The sequence below is a fragment of the Aotus nancymaae genome, unplaced genomic scaffold, assembly GCF_030222135.1.
Source record: "Aotus nancymaae isolate 86718 unplaced genomic scaffold, 86718_ANA_hifiasm-v0.15.2.pri h1tg000040l, whole genome shotgun sequence".
NCBI lineage: Eukaryota > Metazoa > Chordata > Mammalia > Primates > Aotidae > Aotus > Aotus nancymaae.
The window spans coordinates 15,582,695-15,608,826 of NW_026988454.1; the positions used below are offsets into that span (position 1 = coordinate 15,582,695).

Consider the following 26,132-nt stretch of genomic DNA (forward strand, 5'->3'; position numbering starts at 1 on the left):
TACAGATTATACTACCTAGCATGATATTGTTTGTTGGACCCTCTTCACAAAAGAAAGCACATAAATCATGCATCACATGTTAGTTTCTTTCAGTATCATTTTCTAGAATATGGTCGATCAGTGCTTCTCACTGTTTAACATTACCCAAACCATCTAGGGATCTTGTTACCATATAGATTCTGCTCAGTTGATAAGAACCAGAGGAAGATAAAAACATATTCTGATTTGATTAGAAGGCAATTATCAGCTAAAAAGAAGTAGGCAACTTGATTTGATTCAACTTCTAGTACTGACATCTGATGAATCTTGTATGCCTTAATTATAGCACTTTGGTCAATAAACCATGAATTGAGCTACTCCCAATTCTAAGCTCAGAAGATCCACTTAAAGAAAATGGTGAAGTTTCAGCTGGGAGTAGTGGTTCACACCTGTAATCCCAACACCTTGGGAGGTTGAGGCGGGTGGATTACTTGAACTCAGGAGTTCAAGACCAGCCTGACTAACATGGAGAAACTCTGTCTCTACTAAAAATACAAAATTAACTGGGCGTGGTGGCGCATGCTTGTAAGCTCAGCTACTTGGGAGGCTAAGGCAGGAGACTTGTTTGAACCTGGGAGGCGGAGGTTGCAGTGAGCTGAGATCACAGCATTACACGCCAGCATGGTCAACAAGAGCAAAACTCGGTCTCCAAAAAGAAAAAGGTGAAATGTAACTTAGCATAGTATGAACAAACATCAATGTTGACTAAAGCTAATTTGCTCTTACACATTTTCATGTATTTTCAGATCTGATGCAGAGAGTACAGCTGTCCATCTGGAAGCTCTGAAAAAGTTAGCACTGGCATTGCAGGAGAGAAAGCATGCTATTGAAGATCTGAAAGATCGAAAGCAGAAAATGATAGAGCATCTGAATTTAGATGACAAGGAGTTAGTCAAAGAACAGACGAGTCATTTAGAGCAACGCTGGTTTCAGCTTGAGGACCTAATTAAAAGGAAAATCCAAGTGTCCGTCACCAACTTGGAGGAGTTAAATGTGGTGCAGTCCAGATTTCAGGAGCTAATGGAGTGGGCAGAAGAGCAACAACCCAACATCGCTGAGGCCCTTAAGCAAAGCCCCCCTCCAGAGATGGCTCAGAACCTTCTCATGGATCACCTGGCCATCTGCAGTGAACTGGAGGCCAAGCAGATGCTCCTGAAATCGCTCATAAAGGACGCAGACAGGGTGATGGCGGATCTTGGTCTCAATGAGCGACAGGTCATCCAGAAGGCGCTTTCTGATGCACAAAGACACGTGAATTGTCTCAGTGACTTAGTGGGCCAGCGAAGAAAGTACTTAAATAAAGCCTTGTCCGAGAAAACCCAGTTTCTCATGGCAGTGTTCCAGGCCACCAGCCAAATTCAGCAACATGAGCGAAAGATAATGTTCCGTGAACACATCTGTCTGTTACCAGATGATGTGAGCAAACAAGTCAAAACATGTAAGAGTGCACAAGCCAGCCTCAAGACTTACCAAAATGAAGTCACTGGACTTTGGGCCCAGGGTCGTGAATTAATGAAAGGAGTCACAGAGCAGGAAAAGGGTGAAGTGCTGGGGAAGCTTCAGGAATTGCAGAGTGTCTATGACAGTGTTCTACAGAAGTGCAGTCACCGGTTACAAGAACTAGAGAAGAATTTAGTTTCTAGGAAGCATTTTAAGGAAGATTTTGATAAAGCTTGCCACTGGCTAAAACAGGCAGATATTGTTACTTTTCCTGAAATCAACCTAATGAATGAGAGTGCTGAGCTTCATACACAACTGGCCAAATACCAGCACATTCTTGAACAATCTCCAGAATATGAAAATCTTCTACTGACGCTGCAGAGAACTGGGCAGACCATACTGCCATCGCTGAATGAAGTCGATCATTCCTACCTCAGTGAAAAGCTAAATGCTTTGCCCCAACAATTTAATGTAATTGTTGCCTTGGCTAAAGACAAGTTCTATAAAGTCCAGGAAGCAATTCTTGCTCGGAAGGAATATGCTTCCCTAATTGAGTTGACCACCCAGTCTCTGAGTGAACTTGAAGCCCAATTCTTGGGGATGAACAAAGTTCCCACTGACCTGGCTGTTGAGGAGGCTTCGTCTCTGCAAGATGGTTGCAGAGCCATTTTAGACGAAGTGGTGGGTCTTGGGGAGGCAGTGGATGAACTGAATCAGAAAAAAGAAGGTTTTCGCAGCACAGGTCAGCCTTGGCAACCAGACAAGATGCTGCACCTTGTCACCTTATATCACAGGCTGAAGCGACAAACAGAACAAAGGGTTAGCTTATTAGAAGACACCACCAGTGCTTACCAAGAACACGAGAAGATGTGCCAACAGCTAGAGAGACAACTGAAGTCTATAAAAGAAGAGCAGTCCAAAGTGAATGAGGAAACACTGCCTGCTGAGGAGAAGCTCAAAATGTATCACTCCCTGGCAGGAAGTCTCCAGGACTCAGGGATTCTACTGAAACGAGTAGCCATACATCTTGAAGATCTTGCCCCACACCTTGACCCCTTGGCTTATGAGAAAGCCAGGAATCAGATCCAGTCCTGGCAGGAGGAGTTAAAACTGTTGACTTCTGCCATTGGTGAGACGGTGACAGAATGTGAGAGCAGAATGGTGCAGAGTATAGACTTCCAGACTGAGATGAGCCGCTCCCTGGACTGGCTGAGGAGAGTGAAGGCAGAACTCAGTGGGCCAGTGTCCCTAGACCTCAACCTGCAGGACATCCAAGAGGAAATCAGAAAGATCCAAATTCATCAGGAGGAGGTCCAGTCCAGCTTGAGAATCATGAATGCGCTGAGTCACAAGGAAAAGGAGAAGTTCACAAAAGCCAAGGAACTGATTTCTGCGGATTTAGAACACAGCCTCGCTGAGCTCTCAGAGCTAGATGGAGACATTCAGGAAGCCTTGCGCACCAGACAGGTGGGTGTAATAGGACTTCACTTCTCTTTTTTCTATTCTGCTTATTTGTAAACAGGTACAAGAAATTTGTTTGCTTGGTTGGAATTACTTCTTTAAATATTTCTTTCTAAATACTACACAAAAGCGTCTTCAGCAGTGTCTTAAATGGTTATTTTAATTGTGTTTTTGTTTTGTTTTGTCCTTTTTTTTTTTTTTGAGACGGAGTTTTCCTCTGTTGCCCAGGCTGGAGTGCAGTGGTGCATCTTGGCTCACTGCAACCTCCACCTCCCAGTTCAAGCGATTCTTGTGCCTCAGCCTCCCAAGTAGCTGGGATTACAGGCATCTGCCACCATGCTCAGCTGATTTTTGTATTTTTAGTAGAGACGGGGTTTCACCATGTTGGCCAGGCTGGTCTTGAACTCCTGACCTCAAGTGCCCCACCCTCCCTGGCCTCCCAAAGCGCTGGGATTGTAGGCATGAGCCACTACACCCAGCCAGGTTATTTTAATTGTTTATGTGCATGGTATTCATTTTATGTGGTTTCCATCTTGACTGCACTTTGCTTATATTGGTGATGCCTCAGTGATCTCTCATCTTGAAATAGATGATAAATGGTATTAGTAACATGATTAATATTATATATTAGTACATCGATAGTACAATTGATTAACAGTGAATAATTAGTGATGCCCTTTGTAAACAAGGTGAAGCCTGTTATTTCTAAAATCAGTGCTAGATGAAGAGTCTAAATGGAGAGAGACAGATGGACAATGCAGCCCTGACCTTGCTAGTAAGCTACTTTCTTGAGGGGTATCCCATTAGTTGCCCCGTCTCTTGCCCCCTTCTGTGGGGATGAATGCTGTCTTTCTCTTGCTTCCTGGTAGCACAGCAGAAGAAAGACTAGAATACTCATGATTACTTGACTTGGGGATAACGAAAAGAAATGGGAGCATGTACAAAACTTCCCAGATTGGTCTAATTGCGGCTTGCTCTGGGGCTTGCAAGTTCTGTGCATTCAAAAATAAGAAGAGAAAAATAGTGCGTGGAGGATTACTTCCTTTAGTTTCCTGGCCTCTTTTCTCCATGTCTGTCTTCAGTCTTTCTGATTCTAGGAGATGCCAGCCAAGCCTTTAGGTAAAAGATAGCTTTCATCAGGATAATGCAGTGGCTAAAGCCTGGGAGAAGGCACATCTGAGTTTTAATAGCAGTTATTTGATCTTAGGGAAATGACATCTTTGAAGCTCTGTTCCTCCTTGTAGAAGAGGGATATTAATGATTCTTTCATTAGGTTTATCTTCTTAGCATCAGGTCTGATGCAAAGTAACCTCAGATGAATCTTAGCTGTCATTTAACTTTTTTTTCTGCAGAGATTAAGGTTAGCACTTCACATAGTAAAACTTTTAATATTTGGATAAAATCATCATAAACTTCTTCACGTAAAATTTCGAATTTTTAAATTATAGTACACGTTAACCTTTTCATGTTGATTCAAGGCTATTGTTTAAAACAAATTTCAAACTATTTTTCTAGAGCTATCCATATAAATAGAGATACAGAATCTAGAATGTAGAGTAAGAACAAAAGTTACCAGAAATTTTCATTCTTGAAAAACATTTGTCAGGTAAGCTTGCTTCTTTTGATGAGTTTTGAACCAAAATCTTAAATCTATTAAGATGACTCTACTTTTGCCATGCTGTCTTATTGATTATCCTGGTCCAAATAACTAAACGTCATGCTTCCTGGGGCATTTCTTATTTCCTCCACTGATTCTATGCTTTGCTGTCCCTGTTCTGTCTTTAATTGGTGCTAATCTTATGAGTACTTTCTTTACCATTTCTATGCATCTTCGCTTGCACAGTCGCAGCTTATTGTGTCCAGTCATTGATGGGTGGTTAGAGTGTTTCCTTCCCTTCTGGAATTGAATGGACCAGCCTTCCAGACTTAAACTTTACAACTTTTCTGTTTCAGTCTCTAAACAAGACTCACAGGTTACTGTTTCACTTCCGGAAATTACTATGTGGTCTGGTAAATGCCAGTTTGGAAGTTTGGTGTTGTTATATTTCTTTTTTTTCCTTCTTTTTCTTTCTTTCTTTTTTTTTTTAATTGAGACAAGAGTCTGGAGTGCAGAGAAATGATCTTGGCTCACTATAACCTCCGCCTCTTGGGTTCAAGCAATTTGAGTGCCGCAGCCTCCCAAGTAGCTGGGTTTACAGGCATGCTACTTGGGTTTACAGGCTTACCAGCATGCTCAGCTAATTTTTGTATTTTTAGGAGAGACAGGGTTTCACCATGTTGGCCAGGCTGGTCTCAAATTCCTGGCCTCACCTCAAGTGATCTGCCTCCCTCAGCCTCCCAAAATGCTGAGATTGCAGTCATGAGCCACCACACCTGGCCATGTTGTTATACTTCTAACCAACTGAGACATTCCTGCACTTTGGTAAACATTCATTCTGCCACATATTACCAAGCATTATATTATTTCTCGGAGAGGGAAGTTTCAGAACTAGTGAAGATACTGACATAAATTTTGATCCCATTTCATTCTTAATATTTAATTTAATGGCAATAACAAAATTATAATGAGAATAGCATAAGGAAAAATCAAGGATAATGATGGCACCACAAAAATATTCCAATAACTTACCAATTCACTTAAACAGATACACCCATGAGACTGAAGACTGGGAAACAACTGAACGATTGAAACCCTTTCCTGCAAACACGTTGCAAAGGAAAGTTGATTATGTTTGCAATTGTTGTTTTTTAGGCTACCTTAACTGAAATATATAGCCAGTGTCAAAGGTATTATCAGGTATTTCAAGCGGCTAATGACTGGCTTGAGGATGCCCAAGAAATGTTACAGTTGGCAGGCAATGGCCTAGATGTGGAGAGTGCAGAGGAAAATCTCAAAAGCCATATGGAGTTTTTCAGCACAGAGGATCAGTTCCACGGTAACCTGGAGGAGCTCCACAGCCTGGTAGCCACCCTGGACCCACTCATCAAGCCAACCGGCAAAGAAGACCTAGCACAGAAAATGGCTTCTCTGGAACTCAGGAGCCAGAGGATGAGCCAAGACTCTTGTGCCCAAGTGGATATCTTGCAAAGGTATTTCAGGATGTTTTGTGTTTTATATTTCAGTGAAATGAATTTCCACACAAAAGGTAGTAATACACAAATGATATACATTAGTACGTAAATTCATTCTTCTCTCAAGTATCATTAGACATACTGACACTAGAGTTTCGTGTAGAAATACGTGATGGAATGTTACTTATCAATTTCTGTTGGACTCTTTCAAGATGTGCAGCTCAATGGCAAGATTACCAGAAAGCGAGGGAAGAGGTTATTGAATTGATGAATGATACAGAGAAGAAATTGTCTGAGTTTTCTTTGTCGAAGACTTCTTCTAGTCATGAAGCAGAAGAAAAATTGTCAGAACACAAGGTCAGCGTTTTGGGCTTGTTTTTTTAAAAATATCTTTTCTCTGTAATTGTAATGGGTCTTCGAAACATGATGGCTCCAGAAACAGATCAATAAATCTTCATTTCTACATGGACTGCTTCAATATAATAAGGATGCATTTAACCACATTTTATAGAAGTTTTAAGTTTATTAAATGCTGTTACCTGCCTTTTTACAATTCCCATTGGAAATGCGTAGCTAAGATTTTAAAAAGATGTTCAGAGCAATTTGCATCTGATACAACGTGGCACTTAAAAAATGTCAGTAAATACTTTTTGTTGATAGATTAATTTAAATAAAACTAAAAAATTAATAACTGAGTCTCCCTTTATCAGAGCAATATAAGAAAAAAATGTAACATACTAAAATATTATGTTTGCTTTACTTACATTTGTGGTGCATTCTAAAAATGAAAAAAATGTTATTTTACGTAGAAAAATACACTTTTGTTTTTAATAAATAAATAATATTTGCCTTACTTCATTGAAAAACTTTAAGACTAACTCTGGTTAAAAAAAAAATGTAAAAGTAAGAGTTCCTAGAGGAGAATAAATTTATATAGAAACATTTCCTTCTGTGGGAAATTTTGGGCTTTACCAAGATCCATAGAACTTAAAAAATATTAATCTCTCCTTTGTCTTCTCTTTTCTGTCCCCCAACCCCAACCCTAGGCTTTAGTGTCAGTGGTTAACTCTTTCCATGAGAAAATTGTGGCCCTTGAGGACAAAGCTTTACAATTGGAGAAAACTGGAAATGATGCCAGCAAAGCCACCCTGAGCAGGTCGATGACCACTGTCTGGCAGCGCTGGACACGCCTTCGAGCTGTGGCCCTGGACCAGGAGAAGATCCTGGAAGATGCAGTGGACGAGTGGAAGGGCTTTAACAGCAAGGTAATTTCCATTGCCCATGGGCTCACCTTTCTTTCCTCACTGATTATCATGTGTTTGGAAAAACAGTATTTTGCTCCTTTTTGAAGTCAGCCTTATGAAAGTAAAAAAGGATTTTTTAAAATCTCTATTTCAATGACATAAAAACAAAGTTATGAAACAAAGTACAAAATGCACTGTACAGTTTAGTCCCAAGTCAGGGTCAAATTATTTCAATGAGAAAAACCAAGCAATTACATTTTGAAAGGAGAACAAGCCCATTTTGCCCCATTTGCTTTCTTAACTGGCCTTGAAAAAGACCAAGATATTTTTTTCTTTATCATGAAAATGAGCAGAAAATTTAACTCATTACCCAAACTGTATATTTAACTTTTTCCTTTTTTATTTTTTTAAGTTGAGATAGAGTCTCTGTCGCGCAGGCTGGAGTGCAGTGCTGTGATCTCAGCTCACTGCAACCTATACCACCCAGGTTCAAGCAGTTCTCCTGACTCAGCCTCCTGAGTAGCGAGGACTGCAGGCACCCGCCACTACGCACAGCTAATTTTTCTATTTTTAGTAGAGATGGGGTTTTGCCATGTTGGCCAGGCTGGTCTTGAACTCCAGACCTCAGGTGATCTGCCTGCCTCAGCCTCCCAAAGTGCTGGGATTACAGGCACTAGCCACCATGCCCAGCCACTTTTTCCATCTTTTAAAGCTTTAACGTTTTAAGCCATATCTTCCCCAAAGGTACTCATTTATGTTAACTTAAATATTGGAAAGAGTTTTTTGATTGCTTAGTTTAAAAAAAAAACTTTTTTATATTAAATATAGTCTATGATTGTCCTAATATTATTTTGAGATTAAAGCTTTAAACCCAGAGTTATAGAAGTGATGTTTCCTTTTCTTTTAAGAAGGTTGCTAAGGTTCCAGTTTGCTAAAATGTGGAATTTATCATCTTTAATTCTGGACAGAATTTATCATCTTTAATTGGTTTCATACACTAGTGCAGGGTATTTATGGGAATTACCCTATTTTTTCAGTTTATTTATTATTGAACTTCATAGTATGCACATTTGTCATCAGGTTAAAAAAGCCACTGAAGTGATTGATCAGCTGCAAGATAAGTTACCTGGAAGTTCAGCAGAGAAAGCCTCAAAAGCAGAACTCTTAACTCTTCTTGAATATCACGACACGTTTGTTCTGGAGCTGGAGCAGCAACAGTCGGCCTTGGGCATGCTGCGGCAGCAAGCCGTCAGCATGCTCCAGGATGGAGCCCTCCCTACCCCCGGAGAAGAGCCGCCCCTCATGCAGGAAATCACTGCAATGCAAGATCGATGCCTGAAGTAATTATGCACCTACTTTCATTCTGTTTCTAAACATGGCCTTGAGTCAAAGGGATAAATAGGGTACTTGAGTATGAAGGTGCTCCTCCACACCACCTTAAAAATGCAGGGATCTGGCTGGCGTGGTGGTTCACGCCTGTAATCCCAGCACTTTGTGAGGCTGAGGTGTGTGGATCACGTGAGGTCAGGAGTTCCAGACCAGCCTGGCCAACATGGTGAAACCCCATCTCTACTAAAAATACAAAAATTAGCCTGGCATGGTGGCACATGCCTGTAGTCCCAGCTACTTGAGAGGCTGAGACAGGAGGATCACTTGAACCAGGGAGGCAGAGGTTGCAGTGAGCCAAGATCATACCACTGCACTCCAGCCTGGCAACAGAGAGAGACTCTATCTCAAAAAAAAAAAAAAAAAAAATTGAGGATCTGTTCCCATCATCTTTGCTTTTCAGTTTCCTTAACTCCTTAACTGTTCAATCATTTGTTTGAGGAATACATATCTGATAGTACTTAGAGATACCATGATGTGTCTACCTTCATGTCATTTACAGTCAAGCAGCAGAGACAGGCAACTAAGACAGCCTTTCAGTCAAGTGTGAAAAGGGAGCTGAGGGAATCCGAAGCAGAGACAAGCAGCCGAGGAGAGGAATTTAAGCAGAAACCTGAGCAGGATGGAGCTATGCATTGCATTTTGCAAACAGGGGAATGACATACAAGAAAGGAATAAGCATGTCACTTTCTTTTTTTCTATAATTTTTTTTTTAAATAATAGACAGGTTATCAATATGTTGCCCAGGCTGGAGTGCAGTGAGTATTCACAGGAGAGATCCCACTACTGATCAGCACGGGAGTTTTGACCTGCTCCATTTCTGACCTGGGCCAGTTCACCCCTCCTTAGGCAACCTGGTGGTCCCCTGCTCCCAGGAAGTCACTATATTAAAAGCATGTCACTTTCAAGGAGCTCCTAAGGGTGATTTATGAAAAATGAAGCATGAGAGGGAAACAGTTGAGAGCTATTAAGAATTTAGTTTCGATAAAGCTTGAGAATTCCTTGGCTATCTGGGGTGACAGGGATAGAGGAGCAAAGATAATACCGCAGTCCAGGTAAATAATAGCCATTGACTGGCAGTGAATTTAGCAGAAAGAGCAGGTTAATCTTGATATATAACCACCCCTGATTCACTTCTTGGGCCAGAGAAAAAATATTCATAATTTAATTTCTACATTTACTAATATTACTTCATTCATGTTATTTACTAATATTACCTCATTCATGTCACTTACTAATATTACCTCATTCACCTCTCCCTTATAGGTGATGTCAGGGTAACTTAACACTTTTTAAAATCTTCTTACAAAATTTACATTAATTCAAATGAAGACTTGAAATGTGAACATTATTAACACAATTAATTATGAAATTACCAAAGCGTGATTCTTTCTTTAAAGACTACTTTGTTTTTTTCTTTTTTTTTTTGAGACAGAGTTTCACTCTTGTTGCCCAGGCTGGAGTGCAATGGCATGAGCTCGACTCACTGCAACCTCCACCTCCCAGTTTAAGCGATTCTCCTGCCTCAGCCTCCCTAGTAGCTGGCATTACAGGTGCTCACCACCATGCCCAGCTAATTTTTGTATTCTTAGTAGAGATGGGGTTTTTCCATGTTGGTCAGGCTGGTCTTGAACTCCTGACCTCAGATGATCCGCCTGCCTCAGCCTCCCAAAGTGCTGGGATTACAGGCATGAGCCACCATGCCCAGCCTAAAGATTACTTTCTAATAGCTATATATATTCCAATTATACATTACTTTTAAATGTACCAATTTAGTAGATTTCCAGAGAAAGTAAATAATCAAATAATCTCCAGGATACTTTAGATAGGAAAATTAATTGCAATTTAGTGGCATGTGAGACAGTCAACTCAATTTTTCAAGGATAAATTATTCACTTTATATGACATTTATTCTTCTGTTATACATGACCTGAAGAGCTACTGGAAGTGTCTTTACTTGCAAACGAGATGTTAGATTTCCCATTTCTGTGTATGTATTGGATAAAATGTTGTCAAGTCTTAGGGGTTCCTTTTACTTCACATCACTTCTGCTTTATCCCTGTAATGTGTCTGAAGCATGCAGGAGAAAGTGAAGACTAACGGAAAGTTGGTGAAGCAAGAGCTGAAGGACCGAGAAATGGTGGAGACTCAGATCAATTCTGTGAAATGTTGGGTTCAGGAAACGAAAGAGTATTTAGGGAATCCAACAATAGAAATAGATGCTCAACTTGAAGAACTTCAGGTATAAAAAAAATCACCTCATTCCCTTTATCCATCATTTAAAAAACAATTGCCCTGATTTTAATAGGACATACTTGTTTATATGTATTGAATATTGGATTTAAAATTTTCAGAAATGTATTATGTAAAAGATATTTAGTACCACTTTGTGGGATTTTCCTTCATTTTTTAAAGTGAACATACTTTATATTTGGAGACAAAAGAAGAGTGTTGTATTATTTTAAGATATTTCTCTAATTCCACACTTAATTATATGTTGATGAACAATATACAGGCTTGTGTATAACAGCCTCCTTTTCAGGTTCTCAGAAATTTCTTATTTTGATCTTTTTTTCAGATTCTCCTAACAGAAGCCACAAATCACCGACAGAACATTGAGAAAATGGCAGAAGAACAGAAAGATAAGTATTTGAGTCTTTATACCATATTGCCTTCTGAACTCTCCCTTCAGTTGGCTGAAGTGGCGTTGGACCTAAAGATCCGCGATCAGGTAAACCTATGATCAAGAGTATCTTTCTATTGTGTTTATAGGGTCAATGCTCTTGTGTGAGTTATTGATTTATACAATCATGTCTTTCTGGAGACAGAGTTTAAAAAAATAGATGACTATAAAACAGTAATATTAAAGTAGAGATCTTTTTCAGAGGCAAGATGATCATAGATATGACCAATAATGCCATATAATTAAAGATAATTTTTCTGCTTCCCCTCACCTTTAAAAAAATGACTTAAAGAAACAAAAAGTAAGATTTATTTCATGTGTTCAATAAATATTTAGTGAATGCCCAGAGTGTACCAGGGACTCTTCCAGCTGTTATTTCATTTCAGTAGTGCAACAAAATATCAGTTAAGTGGGTGAAGATATTGGAGGAAAGGGAAAAATCAAAGTAAGAATAATAAGGTCAATGCAGGGATGAGTTATTACCTAAAATGCATGCAGGTGGGTCCCCTAATGTTGCTAGAGAAGAGCGATCAGTGTAACCCTAGCTTCTAAACACCCAAGGAAAGGAGTGAAAAGAAACATAATCCTGTCTATAAATCTACAAAACAAATATTCTTGTTTCTTTAAGAAGAAATGCATAGTCCTTTTTGGGGTTGAGACCAGAGTGACATTTCTATCTCTAGTCTTGTGAAGGGCACAATTTCATGTAGTGAAAATAGGCTCAAATAACATCTGTATGGAAATATAGATTTTTAGGACTCTCTTTGTGGTTTATTACTAAAGCTATTAACATTTAATTAAAATCATTGTATATGAGACAAAGAGAAGATACACTACAATTCTAAACTACTTGTTGAAATAGAAAGTAATATCCCATTGTACAAACTATAAAATTCATACAGTTGTCTCTACTTTTGGTATCTTCAGTGTATGATGCAAAGTGTTTTTAAAAACCTCATCAAAATCTGATCCTACTGCATCAGGACTTTGATCTAAACTACTATTATATGCTATTTACTATTTTAAGTATTTAATTGCTATATTTGGCTTTTCTTCTTGGACAATGGAAGATCTATTGGGAAGGATGACTTGGCAGGTTCATGTTCTTTTTGTATTTTTGAAACAGAGTCTCGCTCTGTCCCCGAGGCTGGAGTGCAGTGAAACAATTTCAGCTTACTGCAACCTCTGCCTCCTGGATTCAAGCAATTCTTGTGCCTCAGCTTCCCAAATAGTGGGGATTCTAGGCATGCACCACCATACCCAGCTAATATTTTATATTTGTAGTAAGTAGAGACAAGGTTTTGCCATGTTGACCAGGCTGGTCTCAAACTCCTGGCCTCAGGTGATCTGCCCGCCTCAGCCTCCCAAAGTGCTGGGATTACAGGTTTGTGCCTCTGCACAGCCATGGTTGTTTTTTTGTTTTTTAAGTTTAAATTTAAGTTTTTCTCTGGATAAATTTCCCTATAATAGACTTATTCATACGTATTTCATTTGCTTTGACACTCAAAATAATGAAGGCCAAAACACACTATTAGCACTTTTAATGATGTATTTTCTCCATACTAAAAAGGTTTTTCTAAAGACCTTTAACCTATATAAAGAAATGTTTCTCCACTTTAACATCTTTTCTTCAGCATTTTATTCTAAGCAACAGTGTGGATGTTTATTATCAAATCAAACCAAAGCCATTGGAAATTTGTAAATGATAATTGTCTTTTTTCACCTTCCTTTCCATTAGATGTGCTTAATACTTTGTTGGCATAGTATAGGGTTGTAGTTGGAAAGTTACAAAAGGAGGTAACAGATCATTAACAGCCTCTTATTAAAAGGTGCTTGGAAGCAAATCAGTGTGTCTCCAACTGTTTGGGAGGATTTTCCATCTTATGAAGAAAAAGGCTTAGAGGAGTGTGTGTGCTCAGGTCATTAAGTTAGTTAATGGACAAGATAGGATTCAAACTCAGCTGTCTACACAACCATCTATAATGAGTATTCTGTAAAGAATTTTTTTTTTTTTTTTGAGACAGAGTTTCACTCTTGTTGCCCAGGCTGGAGTGCAGTGGTGTGATCTCGGCTGACTGCAACCTCCCCTCCCAGGTTCAAGCAATTCTCCTTCCTCAGCCTCCCGAGTGCTGGGATTACAGGCACGTGCCACCACACCCAGCTAATTCTTTGTATTTTTAGTAGAGACAGGGTTTCTCCATGTTGGTCAGGCTGGTTTCAAACTCCCGAACTCAGGTGATCTGCCTGCCTCTGCCTCCCAAAGTGCTGGGATTACAGACATGCGCCACCGTGCCCGGCTTTTATAAATATTTAATAAGTGAATTTCTCTACACACATTGCTTGTATCTTTGTTGGAACACAAAGAGTGCAGTAAATACATGAAGATGGTGAAGTCAGGTAACAGGGAAAGCGAGAAGAGCTTGTAAGTAACTGCACATTGCTGGTGTGACTAAGCATATCAGTGCCAAAGCAGTTAAATGTGTCTTGTCAACATCATTTAAGATTTTTAGTATCTATTATCCATTTTTAACCATGGCTTGTTTTGCTGTTCTCACTGACTTTTTAGATCCAAGACAGAATAAAAGAAGTTGAGCAGAGCAAGGCCATGAGCCAGGAACTCAGCCGGCAGATTCAGAAGATAGCTAAAGACCTCACAACTATTCTAACTAAGCTGAAAGCAAAGACAGATAATTTAGTTCAAGCTAAAACTGACCAAAAGGTAAGAAGCAGAAATAGAAGGGGTGACTACTGAATGAATTAAATAGTTTTTGGAGTCAGTTTTACTTGGGGATATGGGATAAAAATCTTTTAGGAACCTTTATTGAAACCAAATAGTAAAAGCGGGCAGTAAAGAAATTTTGTAGCTGAAGAAACACAGATCCACTTACATAACTTATAGTTACAATTGAACCATATTAATAAATATACACGTATGCGTGTGTAAGAAAGGTGAGTGTCAAAGGGGGACTAAATGATGATTTAGGAATACAAGTATTTAAATTCCAAAGTGGATTGTGTCCTTGGTAGCTAAATCTGTGTTTTTCCTCTGTTGATGAGTTCAGGGACTGTAATCCTTTTTGGGTGGGGCAGAAGGAAAGTGTTAGCCCTCTCACTCGGCCTCATAGGAAATAAACACCAGAATTACAACATATCCTGCTCTGCCTTGCCAGCCGAAGAAACAAAAATGACCTGAGCATAGTAGAATTATTCATTATAATATGTGGCTTTGACAAAAATCAGTCTGATCTTGGAAAACCTGGATAAATTTATTTTCTGTTCTCTAATGTTCTTTCATTTTGTTGACCATCAAGGTACTGGGAGAGGAATTAGATGACTGTAATTCAAAGTTAATGGAATTAGATGCAGCAGTACAGAAATTCTCAGAACAGAATGGCGAACTGGGTAAGCCACTGGTCAAGAAGATAGGAAAGCTGACTGAACTTCACCAGCAAACCATAAGACAAGCTGAGAATCGGCTCGCCAAACTCAATCAGGTATGTGTTCCGTGCCAAGTAATCCAAGTCCTCCAAGGCAGAAACTTCAATGTTCTGCTTTTCTCTTTTGAAAATAAAAAATAAATAAATAAATAAATAAAAAGATAAAATGGACAATGAGAGAGTAGTTTAGGTGTAGCTTATTTCATGCTGCACCTGTGTTCCTAAGACTTAGGTGTAAACCAGCCTTATTTTATATCCACCCATATGGTAAGGTCACTGACAAAGGTGGTCCTATAAATGAACTTTGGAGTGAATGTTTTGTAAAACTGAGAAGTATTTTATAAAATAAATATTCACCCATTAACAGGTTTTATGAAATCAGTTTGGGGTGAATTCAAGTATCTTTAAGTAAGCTACATATCTATCAGCTTACATTGACTTAATAGGTTCAGGTTGTGCATCTGTAATAGTTGTTGCAAATAGACTAGACTTTTGAAATCTATTAATATAATCAGGGACAAGTTAAAACCAGGACTTGGTAACCCATTAATTATAGTATTGAAACTTTGCCTGCTATAATCCCCAGTTGCCACCTCCTTATTCAGGGAGGGTTGAAGGAAGGGATAAAGGAAGGCCTAGCATGGTGGCTCCTATAATCCCAGCACTTTGGGAGGCTGAAGTAGAAGGATCACTGGAGCCTAGGAGTTCGAGACCAGCCTGGGCAACACAGTGAAACCTAACAAAAATACAAAAAATTAGCTGGGGGTGGTAGCACATGCCTGTGGTCCCAGCTACGTGGGAGGTTGAGGTGGGAGGATCACCTGAGCCCAGGGGATCGAAGCTGCAATTAGCCATGATCCTGCCACTGCACTCCAGCCTGGATGATGGTGAGACCCTGTCTCAAAAAAAATAAAAGAAAAGAAAGGAAAGGAAAGGAAGGAGAGAGAGAAAGAAAGAAAGAGAAAGAAAGAAAAAAAAGAGAGAGAGGAATAATTCAATCATATTAAGAACTTGAGCTTTATCCTAAGGTCGTTGAGAAACCTTTGACAGATTTTCAACAGGGAAATGATTTTTTATTGAATATCATAGATATCATAATGATCAACTCCTTAGATTGTTGTGTCCAAAGAGAGAGAAGACTGATTTATAGCTCAAGAAGCTGAGTTTACACTTATTACCTTAATGTTACTGGTTTTTCAGGCAGCATCACATTTAGAAGAATACAATGAAATGCTTGAATTAATTTTGAAGTGGATTGAGAAAGCTAAAGTCTTGGCACATGGAAATATTGCATGGAATTCTGCAAGCCAGCTTCGGGAACAATATATTTTGCATCAGGTAACTTTAGGAAAAATAATTTTTAAAAAGTAACCAAGGGCAATTTGATTTAGCTGGATTGACTGACGCAACACTTAGAGGGCTGTGATGTAAAATTACTGGAGTTACCAGATGAAAAGAATGCTAAGGTACCCCTGAGTTGTTCAGCAGTTGGACAGAAAGGAGCTTCTCATGAAATTGAATAAATAAATATCCTTGATCTTCCCTAAACCTCCCTTACACCAAGATCAAAACCAATCAGGCTTGTAGAACTCATTTTTTGTAGTTTCTTTGAAACAATTTGTCTGCAGGGATCTGGTGGGAAGATCTTTCCATGAAGAGATGCAATGAAGTGTGGAAAGATTCTAGGCTCCACACTCAGACTGGTAGGAAAACCAAGCTCTGCCAGTGTGTGATTTGGAGCACAATGCTTTGCCTCTCTGAATTCTGTCTTCTCATCATTTGCATGAAGATGCCGATAATATTTGTATTTCAGACTTATCATGAGATCAAATGATTTCAGGTACATACATGCAAACCTGGCACATGCAGGTGCTCAGTGGGAGATCTCCCGCCTCCTCCGTCAGCCCTCAGCCCTCAGCCCTCAGCCCTCAGCCAGGCCTGTCATCTGACCTCCCACAGGAGGTCGGGCAGCCCAGAGCAAGCCACCATTCCACATCACATGCTGGCGATATTACTTCATCTCCTCTGAAGTTAGGTGACAAAAATGTTCCTTTTCTCTCAGTCACGTCATCCAGGAAATTATTTCATCCTTTTGTAACTTGAGCTTAAATTAGATACAGATAGTTAATAGGCTAGTTATCTTGTAATAAAATACAGAATGACTTTTATAGGAGTTACGTGGATATCCTCAAGTATTCTAGATTTTCTCTCTCATTTATATATACTTGTGGCTTTTAAATGAATCGCTGTTTCCATTCTTGTTTACAGGGTTCTAGCTCAAAGCCCCATTTCCCCCTTTCTGGAATGCTTTAACAGCTCCTAATTTTTTCCTTCTATCCAGAGTCTTTCTTCTCTGATCAGCCTTGCTACTCTTCCCACAATGTCTTTCTTAAGCAACTCCAATCTTCTGCTTTAAGATATGCATAGATATGAACAGACAGGACTTAAGTTAACACTGGTTTGAAAACAATGAAAAAAAGCCAACATCCTCAGAAGTCTAGAAATGCAAATTTCAGCAAAAAAAGAGAGAAAGAAAGAAAAAGTTAACTGTCAAGTTCCTAACTGTTTCTTTCAAGTTCCTATTTAAGGAAGTAAGAGCTCTCAAACACTGCTGGTATCCTGGTAAAATCTCTTTGAAAAATAATTGGCAAAATGGATGGTGACTCAAAAATGTTACGACTCTGGCCTGTTGACTATCCTTTTTGGACTCCTCATTATGGCTATAATCTGAAATATAGAAAATATTTTCTGCAGTATTAATAACTGTAGTGAAATATTAAAGAAAATTTAAATGTCAAATAATTTTTTCTGAGTAAACATTTGCATATAATGAAATATAATGAAGTCCTTCCAGTGATCATGACTTTTTTTTTTTTTTTTTTTTTTTTGAGACCTGTCTAACCCTGTCCTGTAGCTCAGTGGCATGATCTCGGTTCACTGCAACCTCCACCTCCCAGGTTCAAGTGATTCTTATGCCTCAGCCTCCTGAGTAGCTGGAACTACAGGCACTTGCCACCACGCCTGGCTAATTTTTGCATTTTTAGTGGAGATGGGATTTTGCCATGTTGGCCAGGCTGGTCTGAAACTGCTGGCCTCAAGCAATCTCCCTGCCTTGGTCTCCCAAAATTTTGGGAATACAGATGTTTGTTTATTTATTCAACAAACATAAAGTACTTTCCCAAAGGACTTTGGGTAGGCATTTGGAGTACAAAGAATATTCCTTGTCCCCACCTCAGGGAGTTGATTATTTAGGGGAGAGGACAGATAGAAAGGAGATAATTACAATATAGTGAGATTAGCGCAGAGATGGAGGGCGCAGGAGGGTACTCAACCCAACCACCCACCCAGGGTTTAAGAGGAAAATGTAGGAAGGCTTCTCAGGAAAAGATGACACTGGGCTGAGTCCTGAAAAACCAGACAGCCTACTTGTGGAACGTGTTTAGATACAAACGTGTGTTGAAATCCTAGCAGGAAGGGTGAGGAGTGCTCTTTTTGGTGCTGGAAAAAGGGATAAGAGATAACAATAGAGCGGTAAGAAAAAGATCCTAAAAGTCTGTTGGGAATTTGGACTTTATCCTAAAGTCACTCTGAAGCCTCTGCCTGCAAAGGACAAGTCCAGACTTGTATTTTAAGAAAGCAACTTTAGCAGCCTTTGGAAAATACATTGAGGAAGGTAAGACAATACAAAACATGGTTTCACTATTATCAGTAGAAGATGCCAAGGCCTCTCTTTGGTGATTAGGAAGAGAAGACAAAGTCAAGAGATACTAAGCAGCTAGAATTCTCCGATTTGGAGACTTGAATTGGGTGAAAGAGAGGGAGGAATCAAGGGTAGTTTCCAGGTTTCTATGACTTGAGCGGTAGACTGATTGATTGCATTATGGGGCACAGTGAAAAAGACATCGGGTCCTGAGATGATCTGGCTCAAAAGCCGAAGAGAGAACGCAGACTGTAGACTCTATTTTGGGGAGTTCTCACATGCATCCTCTAGGAAGTAAAGCAGCCTGTGTTTACTTAAAAAGAGTGCACTGTGAGAAAAGCCATTGTGTTCTTTGGGAGGCCAAGGTGGGCAGATCACTGATGTCAAGAGTTCGAGACCAGCCTGGCCAATGTAGTGAAACCCCATTCTCTACTAAAAATACAAAAATTAGTCAGGCATGGTGGTGGGCACCTGTAATTCCAGCTGCTCAGGAAGCTGAGGCAGGAGAATCGCTTGAACCTGGGAGGCAGAGGTTGCAGTGAGCTGAGATCATGCCACTGCACTCCAACTTGGGTGACAGAGCAAGACTCCATAAGAAGGAAGGAAGGAAAGGAGGGAAGGAAGGGAGGAAAGAAAGAAAAGAGAGAAAAAGAAAGAAAGTCCATTATATTCTTTCCAATGTCAGAGATGTGAGAACCAGAGCAACTTCACAGGGACCTGAATAGGAGCTGGGTAAATGAGGATGAAACCTGCTGGGTAGCATTCCCAGGACAGGCATATTAGTCACAGCATAATTATGGTTAAAGAGACAGGTTGATAATGTTTACCAAAGAGACCCAGGACTTAATAGATCTGGGAAATAACAGACTCAGGAAATGTCCTGATGTCCTGATATCTTAAGAATAAAAACATTCTTGAATCTATATTAAATATATTATGTATAGATCCACAAATGCTTTTAACATAGATTTTTAACATAGATTCTTGTGGAAGACAGCAGTTACACGAAGAACAACAATCTTTTGTTGCAGGCCCTTGTAGAGCACATCTTCTCCTTGAGCTTTTGCTTTGTTGTCTTATCTACAAGCAGACATTGTACCTAAGGTGGCTGCATTCCTCTTCCTGCTTTTGGGAACACCCTACTTTGTCAATGGAGAGCCTTTCTTTCATCCCTTTATTTTCTTAATAAACTTGCTTTCATTTTACTCTGGATTTGCCCCAAATTATTTCTTGCACAAGATTCAAGAACCCACTTTTGGGGTCTGGATTGGGACCTTTTTCCAGTTACACTAATGTCAGGTGAAAAAGAAAGATGGAAAACTATACTTATGTCATGGCCTCAATGATTAATACCTAAAAATATGCCCAAATATACATCAGCAGTTAACTCTTAAAGTTATTTCTGGGTTATAAGATGATGAGCTATTTTGTTTTCTTCTTTGTAATTTCAGTATTTTCTGAGTCATATATTTTCTATTTAATATATTTACATATTAAATATTAACTATTTTAAATTATTTAAATATATATTTAATATATTTACATATATATGTAAATATATAGGTATATATATTTACATTTATTTACTTACCTTTACACATATATATTTACCTTACACATATATATAGTACCCTCCTGCGCCCTCCATCTCTGCGCTAATCTCACTATATTGTAATTATCTCCTTTCTATCTGTCCTCTCCCCTAAATAATCAACTCCCTGAGGTGGGGACAAGGAATATTCTTTGTACTATTATATATATATATTTAAATAATTTAAAATAGTTAATTTCATTATTATTAATAAATATACTTAAATTATACATTTACATTAAATATATTTAACAGATTATATATATACTTACTACATATATTTATCTGTTAAAGATAAATATGTCTTTCATAAATATATCTTATTATATATCATCTACAGATAAATATTTATCTGTTAAATATATATCTTATATAAAAGTATATATTTATCTGTTAAATATGTATATTTATAAACATCTTTTGTGAGAAAAGAAAGTACTTCATTTAAAAAAATCTAGCTGGGTGCGGTGGCACATGCCTGTAGTCCCAGCTACTTGGGAGGCTGAGGCTGGAGGATCGCTTGAGTCCAGGAGTTCTGGGCTGTAGTGCGCTATGCTGATCAGGTGTCCACACTAAGTTCGGCATCAATATGGTGACCTCCCGGGAGTGGGGGACCACCAGGTTGCCTAAGGAGGGGTGAACTGGCCCAGGTCGGAAATGGAGCAGGTCAAAACTCCCGTGCTGATCAGTAGTGGGATCATGCCTGTGAATAGCCACTGCATTCCAGCCTGGGCAACATAGCAAGACCCTGTCTCTAAAAAATAAATAAATAAATAAATAAATTAAAATTAAAAAAATACCATCTATTGCCTAAGAATAATATCCTATTCTTCATTTCTCCTCTTTACACATCACATACCCCACTAACTGCACATTCTAGGTTCACTCACCTCTGTACCTGTGCATATGCTGTTCCCTCTGTGTGAAATGTCTTTCCTCTTCCTCCTCATCTGTCAGATTGAAAACATCCTTCTGACTGAGCTCAAATGTGACTCTTCCAGGAGACCTTCTCCCAGTCTTCCCCAAGGCAGAGTCATTCACACAGCCTTCTTTTTCACTCTGCTTTTCATATAATGCACATTATATGGTTACTTAGCCATTGTATTTCTGCTAGACCCAGTAGATGATATCATTCTGAACGATGAGGGCTGTTTTGTCTTCTCTTGATATTGCACATATCTTCTACCCCTTTGTCTCACTTAAAGCAAGTGATCCAAGGTTTTTGCTTGTAATGCTCTTGTTTTATTTTCATTTCTTAGACAAATATGACTTCAATCTTGGATATAGAATATGAGAGCTGAAAAGTAAATCTTGAGTCTAAATATGAGAAAAGGTAGACCCGGACACATGAATAAGACACCTAATGTGTTTGAGCTTTTTCACTGCTAGAATTCCTATGTCCTGACTCTCACGCGGGGGCAGGTTGGGGTTGACAAAGCAGAAGCCTCATGGTTCCACGTAGTATGACATGTGACTTCTACACATTGTTTACAGTTCCCGAACTGTGATTTCTTTTTCTGTGAAATAGTTATAATAGTAGGTGGCTACCAAGTGGAAAGTGGACACAGGGGTGTGAAGGTTAAACACAGTAACGAACACACAGAACTTACACAGGGGACTTTATGCCATGCCATGTTGAATACCTATACCCCTCTACCTACCTGTCAATGTCATGAATATTAACAATTCACTCTAGACCCTGCTGGAAGAATCCAAAGAAATTGACGGTGACCTGGAAGCAATGACTGAGAAATTACACTACGTCACTAGTGTGTACTGTACAGAAAAAATGTCTCAGCAAGTGGCAGAACTGGGACGGGAGACTGAGGAGTTGCGGCAGATGATCAAAATTCGTTTGCAGAACCTCCAAGATGCAGCTAAGGTAAAAAATGAAAAAACAAAAAAGAATAAAAGCCTATGATTAGAAGAAAATGGCAATGTCACTATGGAAACAGTGCTCGCCTGTGATGTGGTTTCTTGACTGTGATGTTATTCTTCATCTGTGACTTTGGACCTCAAGTACCATATATTGATATTTACTCTCTAGGATATGAAAAAATTTGAAGCAGAGTTGAAAAAGTTACAAGCTGCCTTGGAGCAAGCCCAGGCAACTCTGACTTCTCCAGAAGTTGGACGTCTCAGTCTCAAGGAGCAGCTCTCTCATCGGCAGGTAAGCAGAACTAATTTGTAGTAAATAGGGACAGGAACCTATATGATTAAAAGAGGATAGCAAGGAAAAATGCTTCCCAAACTCAACACTGTTCTATTATTATTTTAAAATTTATTTTTAAGTAGAGACAGGGTTTCCCTATGTTGGCCAGGCTGCTCTTGAACTCCTGAGCTCATGTGAGCCACCCGCCTCAGCCTCCCAAAGGGCTGGGTTTATAGGCGTGAACCACTGTGCCCGGCCCCTAAACTCAACATTATTTTAAACATTTTTTTGCAAAATGTTTATAACTTGCAACATAACTATAATTTAGTAAGTGCCTTTTGCTTATGAAATCAATGATTTAAATATTACGTTTTTGAACTGTGAAATCGCATTTTCAGCGTTTGTTGTCTGAGATGGAGTCACTGAAGCCGAAGGTGCAAGCAGTGCAGCTCTGCCAGAGTGCGCTCCGGATCCCCGAGGATGTGGTCGCCAGCTTACCTCTCTGCCATGCTGCTCTGCGGCTGCAGGAAGAGGCCAGCCGGCTGCAGCACACTGCCATCCAGCAGTGCAACATCATGCAGGCAGGTGCAGGGTGCCCACACCAGCAGCGCAATCACTGATGAATCATGGGCTTCTTTTCTTAGCAATGTGTGGGCTCAGCCATCAAAACACACCAGGGTGTTAAATCTGACAGGCTGTTGTGGTTTTATAAAATAAGGAGATTAAAATGCTGTCATTTAGATCACCCACAAAAGCCTGGGGAATGCTATATAAAAGATATCCTTGGTGAAAATTATCTTTTAGCCATCTTTTTAAATAAAGAACTTGTAAAGATTAATTTTCTATGCAATTAAATGTTTTCATCTCTTATTATTCACCTAGAAATCATCTAGATACTGGTAATATAGGTTTACAGTTATCTTGTGTTACAGACTTTTTTCATGTGTTAGCTTATTGAGTCATTAAATCCGTTTTCTTTTGAGTGCTTAAAAAATGCACTCAAATATAATTATTAGTCTCTTTACCTAGTAAGAGAAAATCATTTACCAGGAAGAAATGACACTGTTTACCTTATGTCTCCTTTCAGCTAAAATTTCTTGCTTTATCCAAAGATTGTATCAATAGCATTTTGTTAAAATCACTAGTGCCTCATTTGGTCAACTATCCTTTCCCTTTGCTATCTTGTAATTTGTTGGACAGAAAATTCCTGAAGCTAAAAGTCATGCATAATTCATACATATATGAATTATACATATACATGTATATATACATATGTATTTATATATATGTATTATATACTTTTGTTTGGTAGAGATCAGGGGGTCTCACCGTGTTGCCCAGGCTGGTCTTGAACTCCTGAGCTCACATGATCCACCCACCTTGGCCTCCTAAAATGCTGAGATTATAGGCATCAGCCACTGTGCCCAGCCCATAATTCGTATTTTTATTCCCTACTGCAGCACTTAGCTAAGCATCTTACTTATATATTCAGTATTTGTTAAATAGAAAAATGAAATGTTTCTCACACTGCCTCACATTTTCCGACCATCATGTTCTATCTTGAGGATGATACCAGTAGAGAAAAGAGAGAGAAGGAATCCTAACCACTTAACTATTTTGATTCCATCAATAATTTTGCTACAATATGTTAGAGAGAAAGCTCTGAAACATCTAAGTAAAGTGAAGAATTCAAACCATCTAGGAATTTTACCCATCACTTCTTCATTCCCTACCCGTACAGGTACTTAGGAGTTACACTACAGAATCACTTACGTAGTTATTGATAGAGGAAAAAAAAGTCTTTCTATGTTTTTCTTTTTTCAAAGGAGGCTGTGGTGCAGTATGAACAATATGAGCAAGAAATGAAGCATCTCCAGCAACTGATAGAAGGAGCTCACAGAGAGATTGAGGATAAACCTGTCGCCACCAGTAACATACAGGAGCTGCAAGCTCAGATTTCTCGGCATGAGGTGAGGGAGGAATGCAGGCAAAATACTGAGGGCAGGAAACTGACTTGATTAGAGTATATGTTTGGTTTCAAGTGAATGGAAGAGAACAGTTTCCCCTGTCCTGCACTGAATGTGTTCAGTTCCTGGGCAGCCTCTTTGGCTGTCTAAGCACTGTGAGTGCCGCTTTTGCTGATTGAGTAACACATGCCTTCCCTGATTCCACAACCTCTCTACACGTTGTTCACGTTATATCTCTTAGGACTCACTGATTGTCATCTCCTGCACCCAGAATTCTCACAGTTAATACACTAAGGATATAGACGAAGACACAGTCTATGTCCTGCTTTTAATGCCTACGGGAAACAGTAATGCTCAAAGCCTTGCTGCATTGATCGCTCTCTTAAAAAAAAACCTTAATATTTTAAACATTTTCTTCTTTGAAATATTAGTCACTTCAGTTCCTCTCCCCAAAATCAGAGGACGGCCCATGTTATTTACTTTGCTAATTTTCAGATTGGGCCTGCTAACATGTGCCTCGTTTTCAAATGTTCTTCTTTCCTGTTCCTTTGGCATCGTCATGACCTTAGGACTTGACCAATCCTGTGCAGACCCTGTCCCAGAGATCTTAGTCCTTGAGTGATTGACCTTAGCAATCCATATAGGTCAAGTTTGCTCTTTCCCTTGGGGGCTGGTTCATAGCTCTGTGAATTTTGGTAAATCGCTGGAAGGAGGGTGTCTTATTTTTTCTGTACCAACGACAGAGTATATGAAGTATATCCTTCCATATGCTCTATTTTAACTTTATCATGAGAACAACAAACAATTTTCCAAACCACTCATATTGAGATTCTCAAAAGATTCAAATTATTGCTTTTTAAGGTTGAAAATCTCACCCCCTTCTCCAAATGCAATTAATTCTTTAATTTCTTGACATATACAAATGCTAATAATTTTCATTTATGTATGATTTACAAAATAATTTAAATATCCCATCTACATTTACTCCTACAACTGTAGACATTATCTATGTTAATGATTTTTCTCATGCAATGGTTAAATGAAAATGTTATGTAGATTTTTGAAACCACTGTTTATCTAAGTCTATAATGTATATAGACTATATATTACATATTTATTTTGAAACTATTTTTAATCCCATCTAGGAAGATCCAAAATTTTGTTGTAACAACTCTTCCATCATGGTACAGATATTTTTCTAAATCTCGTCTGAAGTAATAATTATTGCTACTACTAAACTTTTGTGTTTTATGGGTGTTTTTCCCCCGAGAAACTTGTGCATTTTTTTTTTTTTTTTTTTTTTTTTTTTTGAGACAGAGTCTTGCTGTATCACCCAAGCTGGAGTGCAGTGGCTGGATCATGTCTCACAGTGGGATCATGGCTCACTGCGGCCTCTACTTTCCGGACTCAGGCAATCCTCCCACCTCAACTTCCAAGTATTTGGGACTACAGGCACATACCACTACTTCAGGCTCATTTTTGCATTTTTTTGTAGAGTAGAGACAGGGTTTCACCATGGTACCCAGGCTGGTCTCGAACTCCCGGGCTCAAGTGATGTGCCTGCCTCAGCCTCCCAAAGTGCTGGGATAAAAGATGTGAGCCACCATGCCCAGCCAGCTTTACGTTTTTTAAAGTAACTTAACAAAATTTTACGTCACTTTTTTATACCAACCTTATGAGGTAAGGAAAAAAAAAAAAAACTGAGCTTAGAAAAAAGTGACTTCTTGAGCTCCCAGATCTATTAACTGATTGAAGTTGGACTCAGTCTCAGTATCTTTGTCTCCAAATTCTGTGATTCTTTTCTTCCACTGTAGCAGAAACTATGTGGGCTACTTCATTAAACAAAAGAGAATAATGAAGTCCCAGGAAAACAAATGAGTCCCCAAGATCAGAGTGAACTCAGCTCAGTCAGCAATGGACCATGTCTTCCTGACTGTTGGCTCAGTGAGCTGTTTATTTT

At 39.1% G+C, this 26,132-nt stretch overlaps 1 protein-coding gene across 17 annotated transcripts in view; it reads left to right on the plus strand.

Moving 5' to 3' along the window:
* The window catches only part of SYNE1 (spectrin repeat containing nuclear envelope protein 1), a 521,352-nt gene that overhangs the window by 310,455 nt on the left and 184,765 nt on the right, over nt 1-26,132 (plus strand). For all 17 annotated transcript variants that reach the window (XR_010336584.1, XM_064360559.1, XM_064360560.1 and 14 more), the window contains 14 exons: nt 786-2,946; nt 5,693-6,030; nt 6,225-6,369; nt 7,059-7,277; nt 8,337-8,596; nt 10,719-10,884; nt 11,221-11,373; nt 13,892-14,044; nt 14,637-14,819; nt 15,963-16,100; nt 21,750-21,935; nt 22,101-22,223; nt 22,604-22,786; nt 24,032-24,175. Coding sequence is in view for 16 of the 17 variants with exons in the window: in XM_064360559.1 (XP_064216629.1) it covers nt 786-2,946; nt 5,693-6,030; nt 6,225-6,369; nt 7,059-7,277; nt 8,337-8,596; nt 10,719-10,884; nt 11,221-11,373; nt 13,892-14,044; nt 14,637-14,819; nt 15,963-16,100; nt 21,750-21,935; nt 22,101-22,223; nt 22,604-22,786; nt 24,032-24,175 (4,552 nt within the window). In the remaining variant the exon portion in view is untranslated. The remainder of the gene's footprint in view (nt 1-785; nt 2,947-5,692; nt 6,031-6,224; nt 6,370-7,058; nt 7,278-8,336; nt 8,597-10,718; nt 10,885-11,220; nt 11,374-13,891; nt 14,045-14,636; nt 14,820-15,962; nt 16,101-21,749; nt 21,936-22,100; nt 22,224-22,603; nt 22,787-24,031; nt 24,176-26,132) is intronic.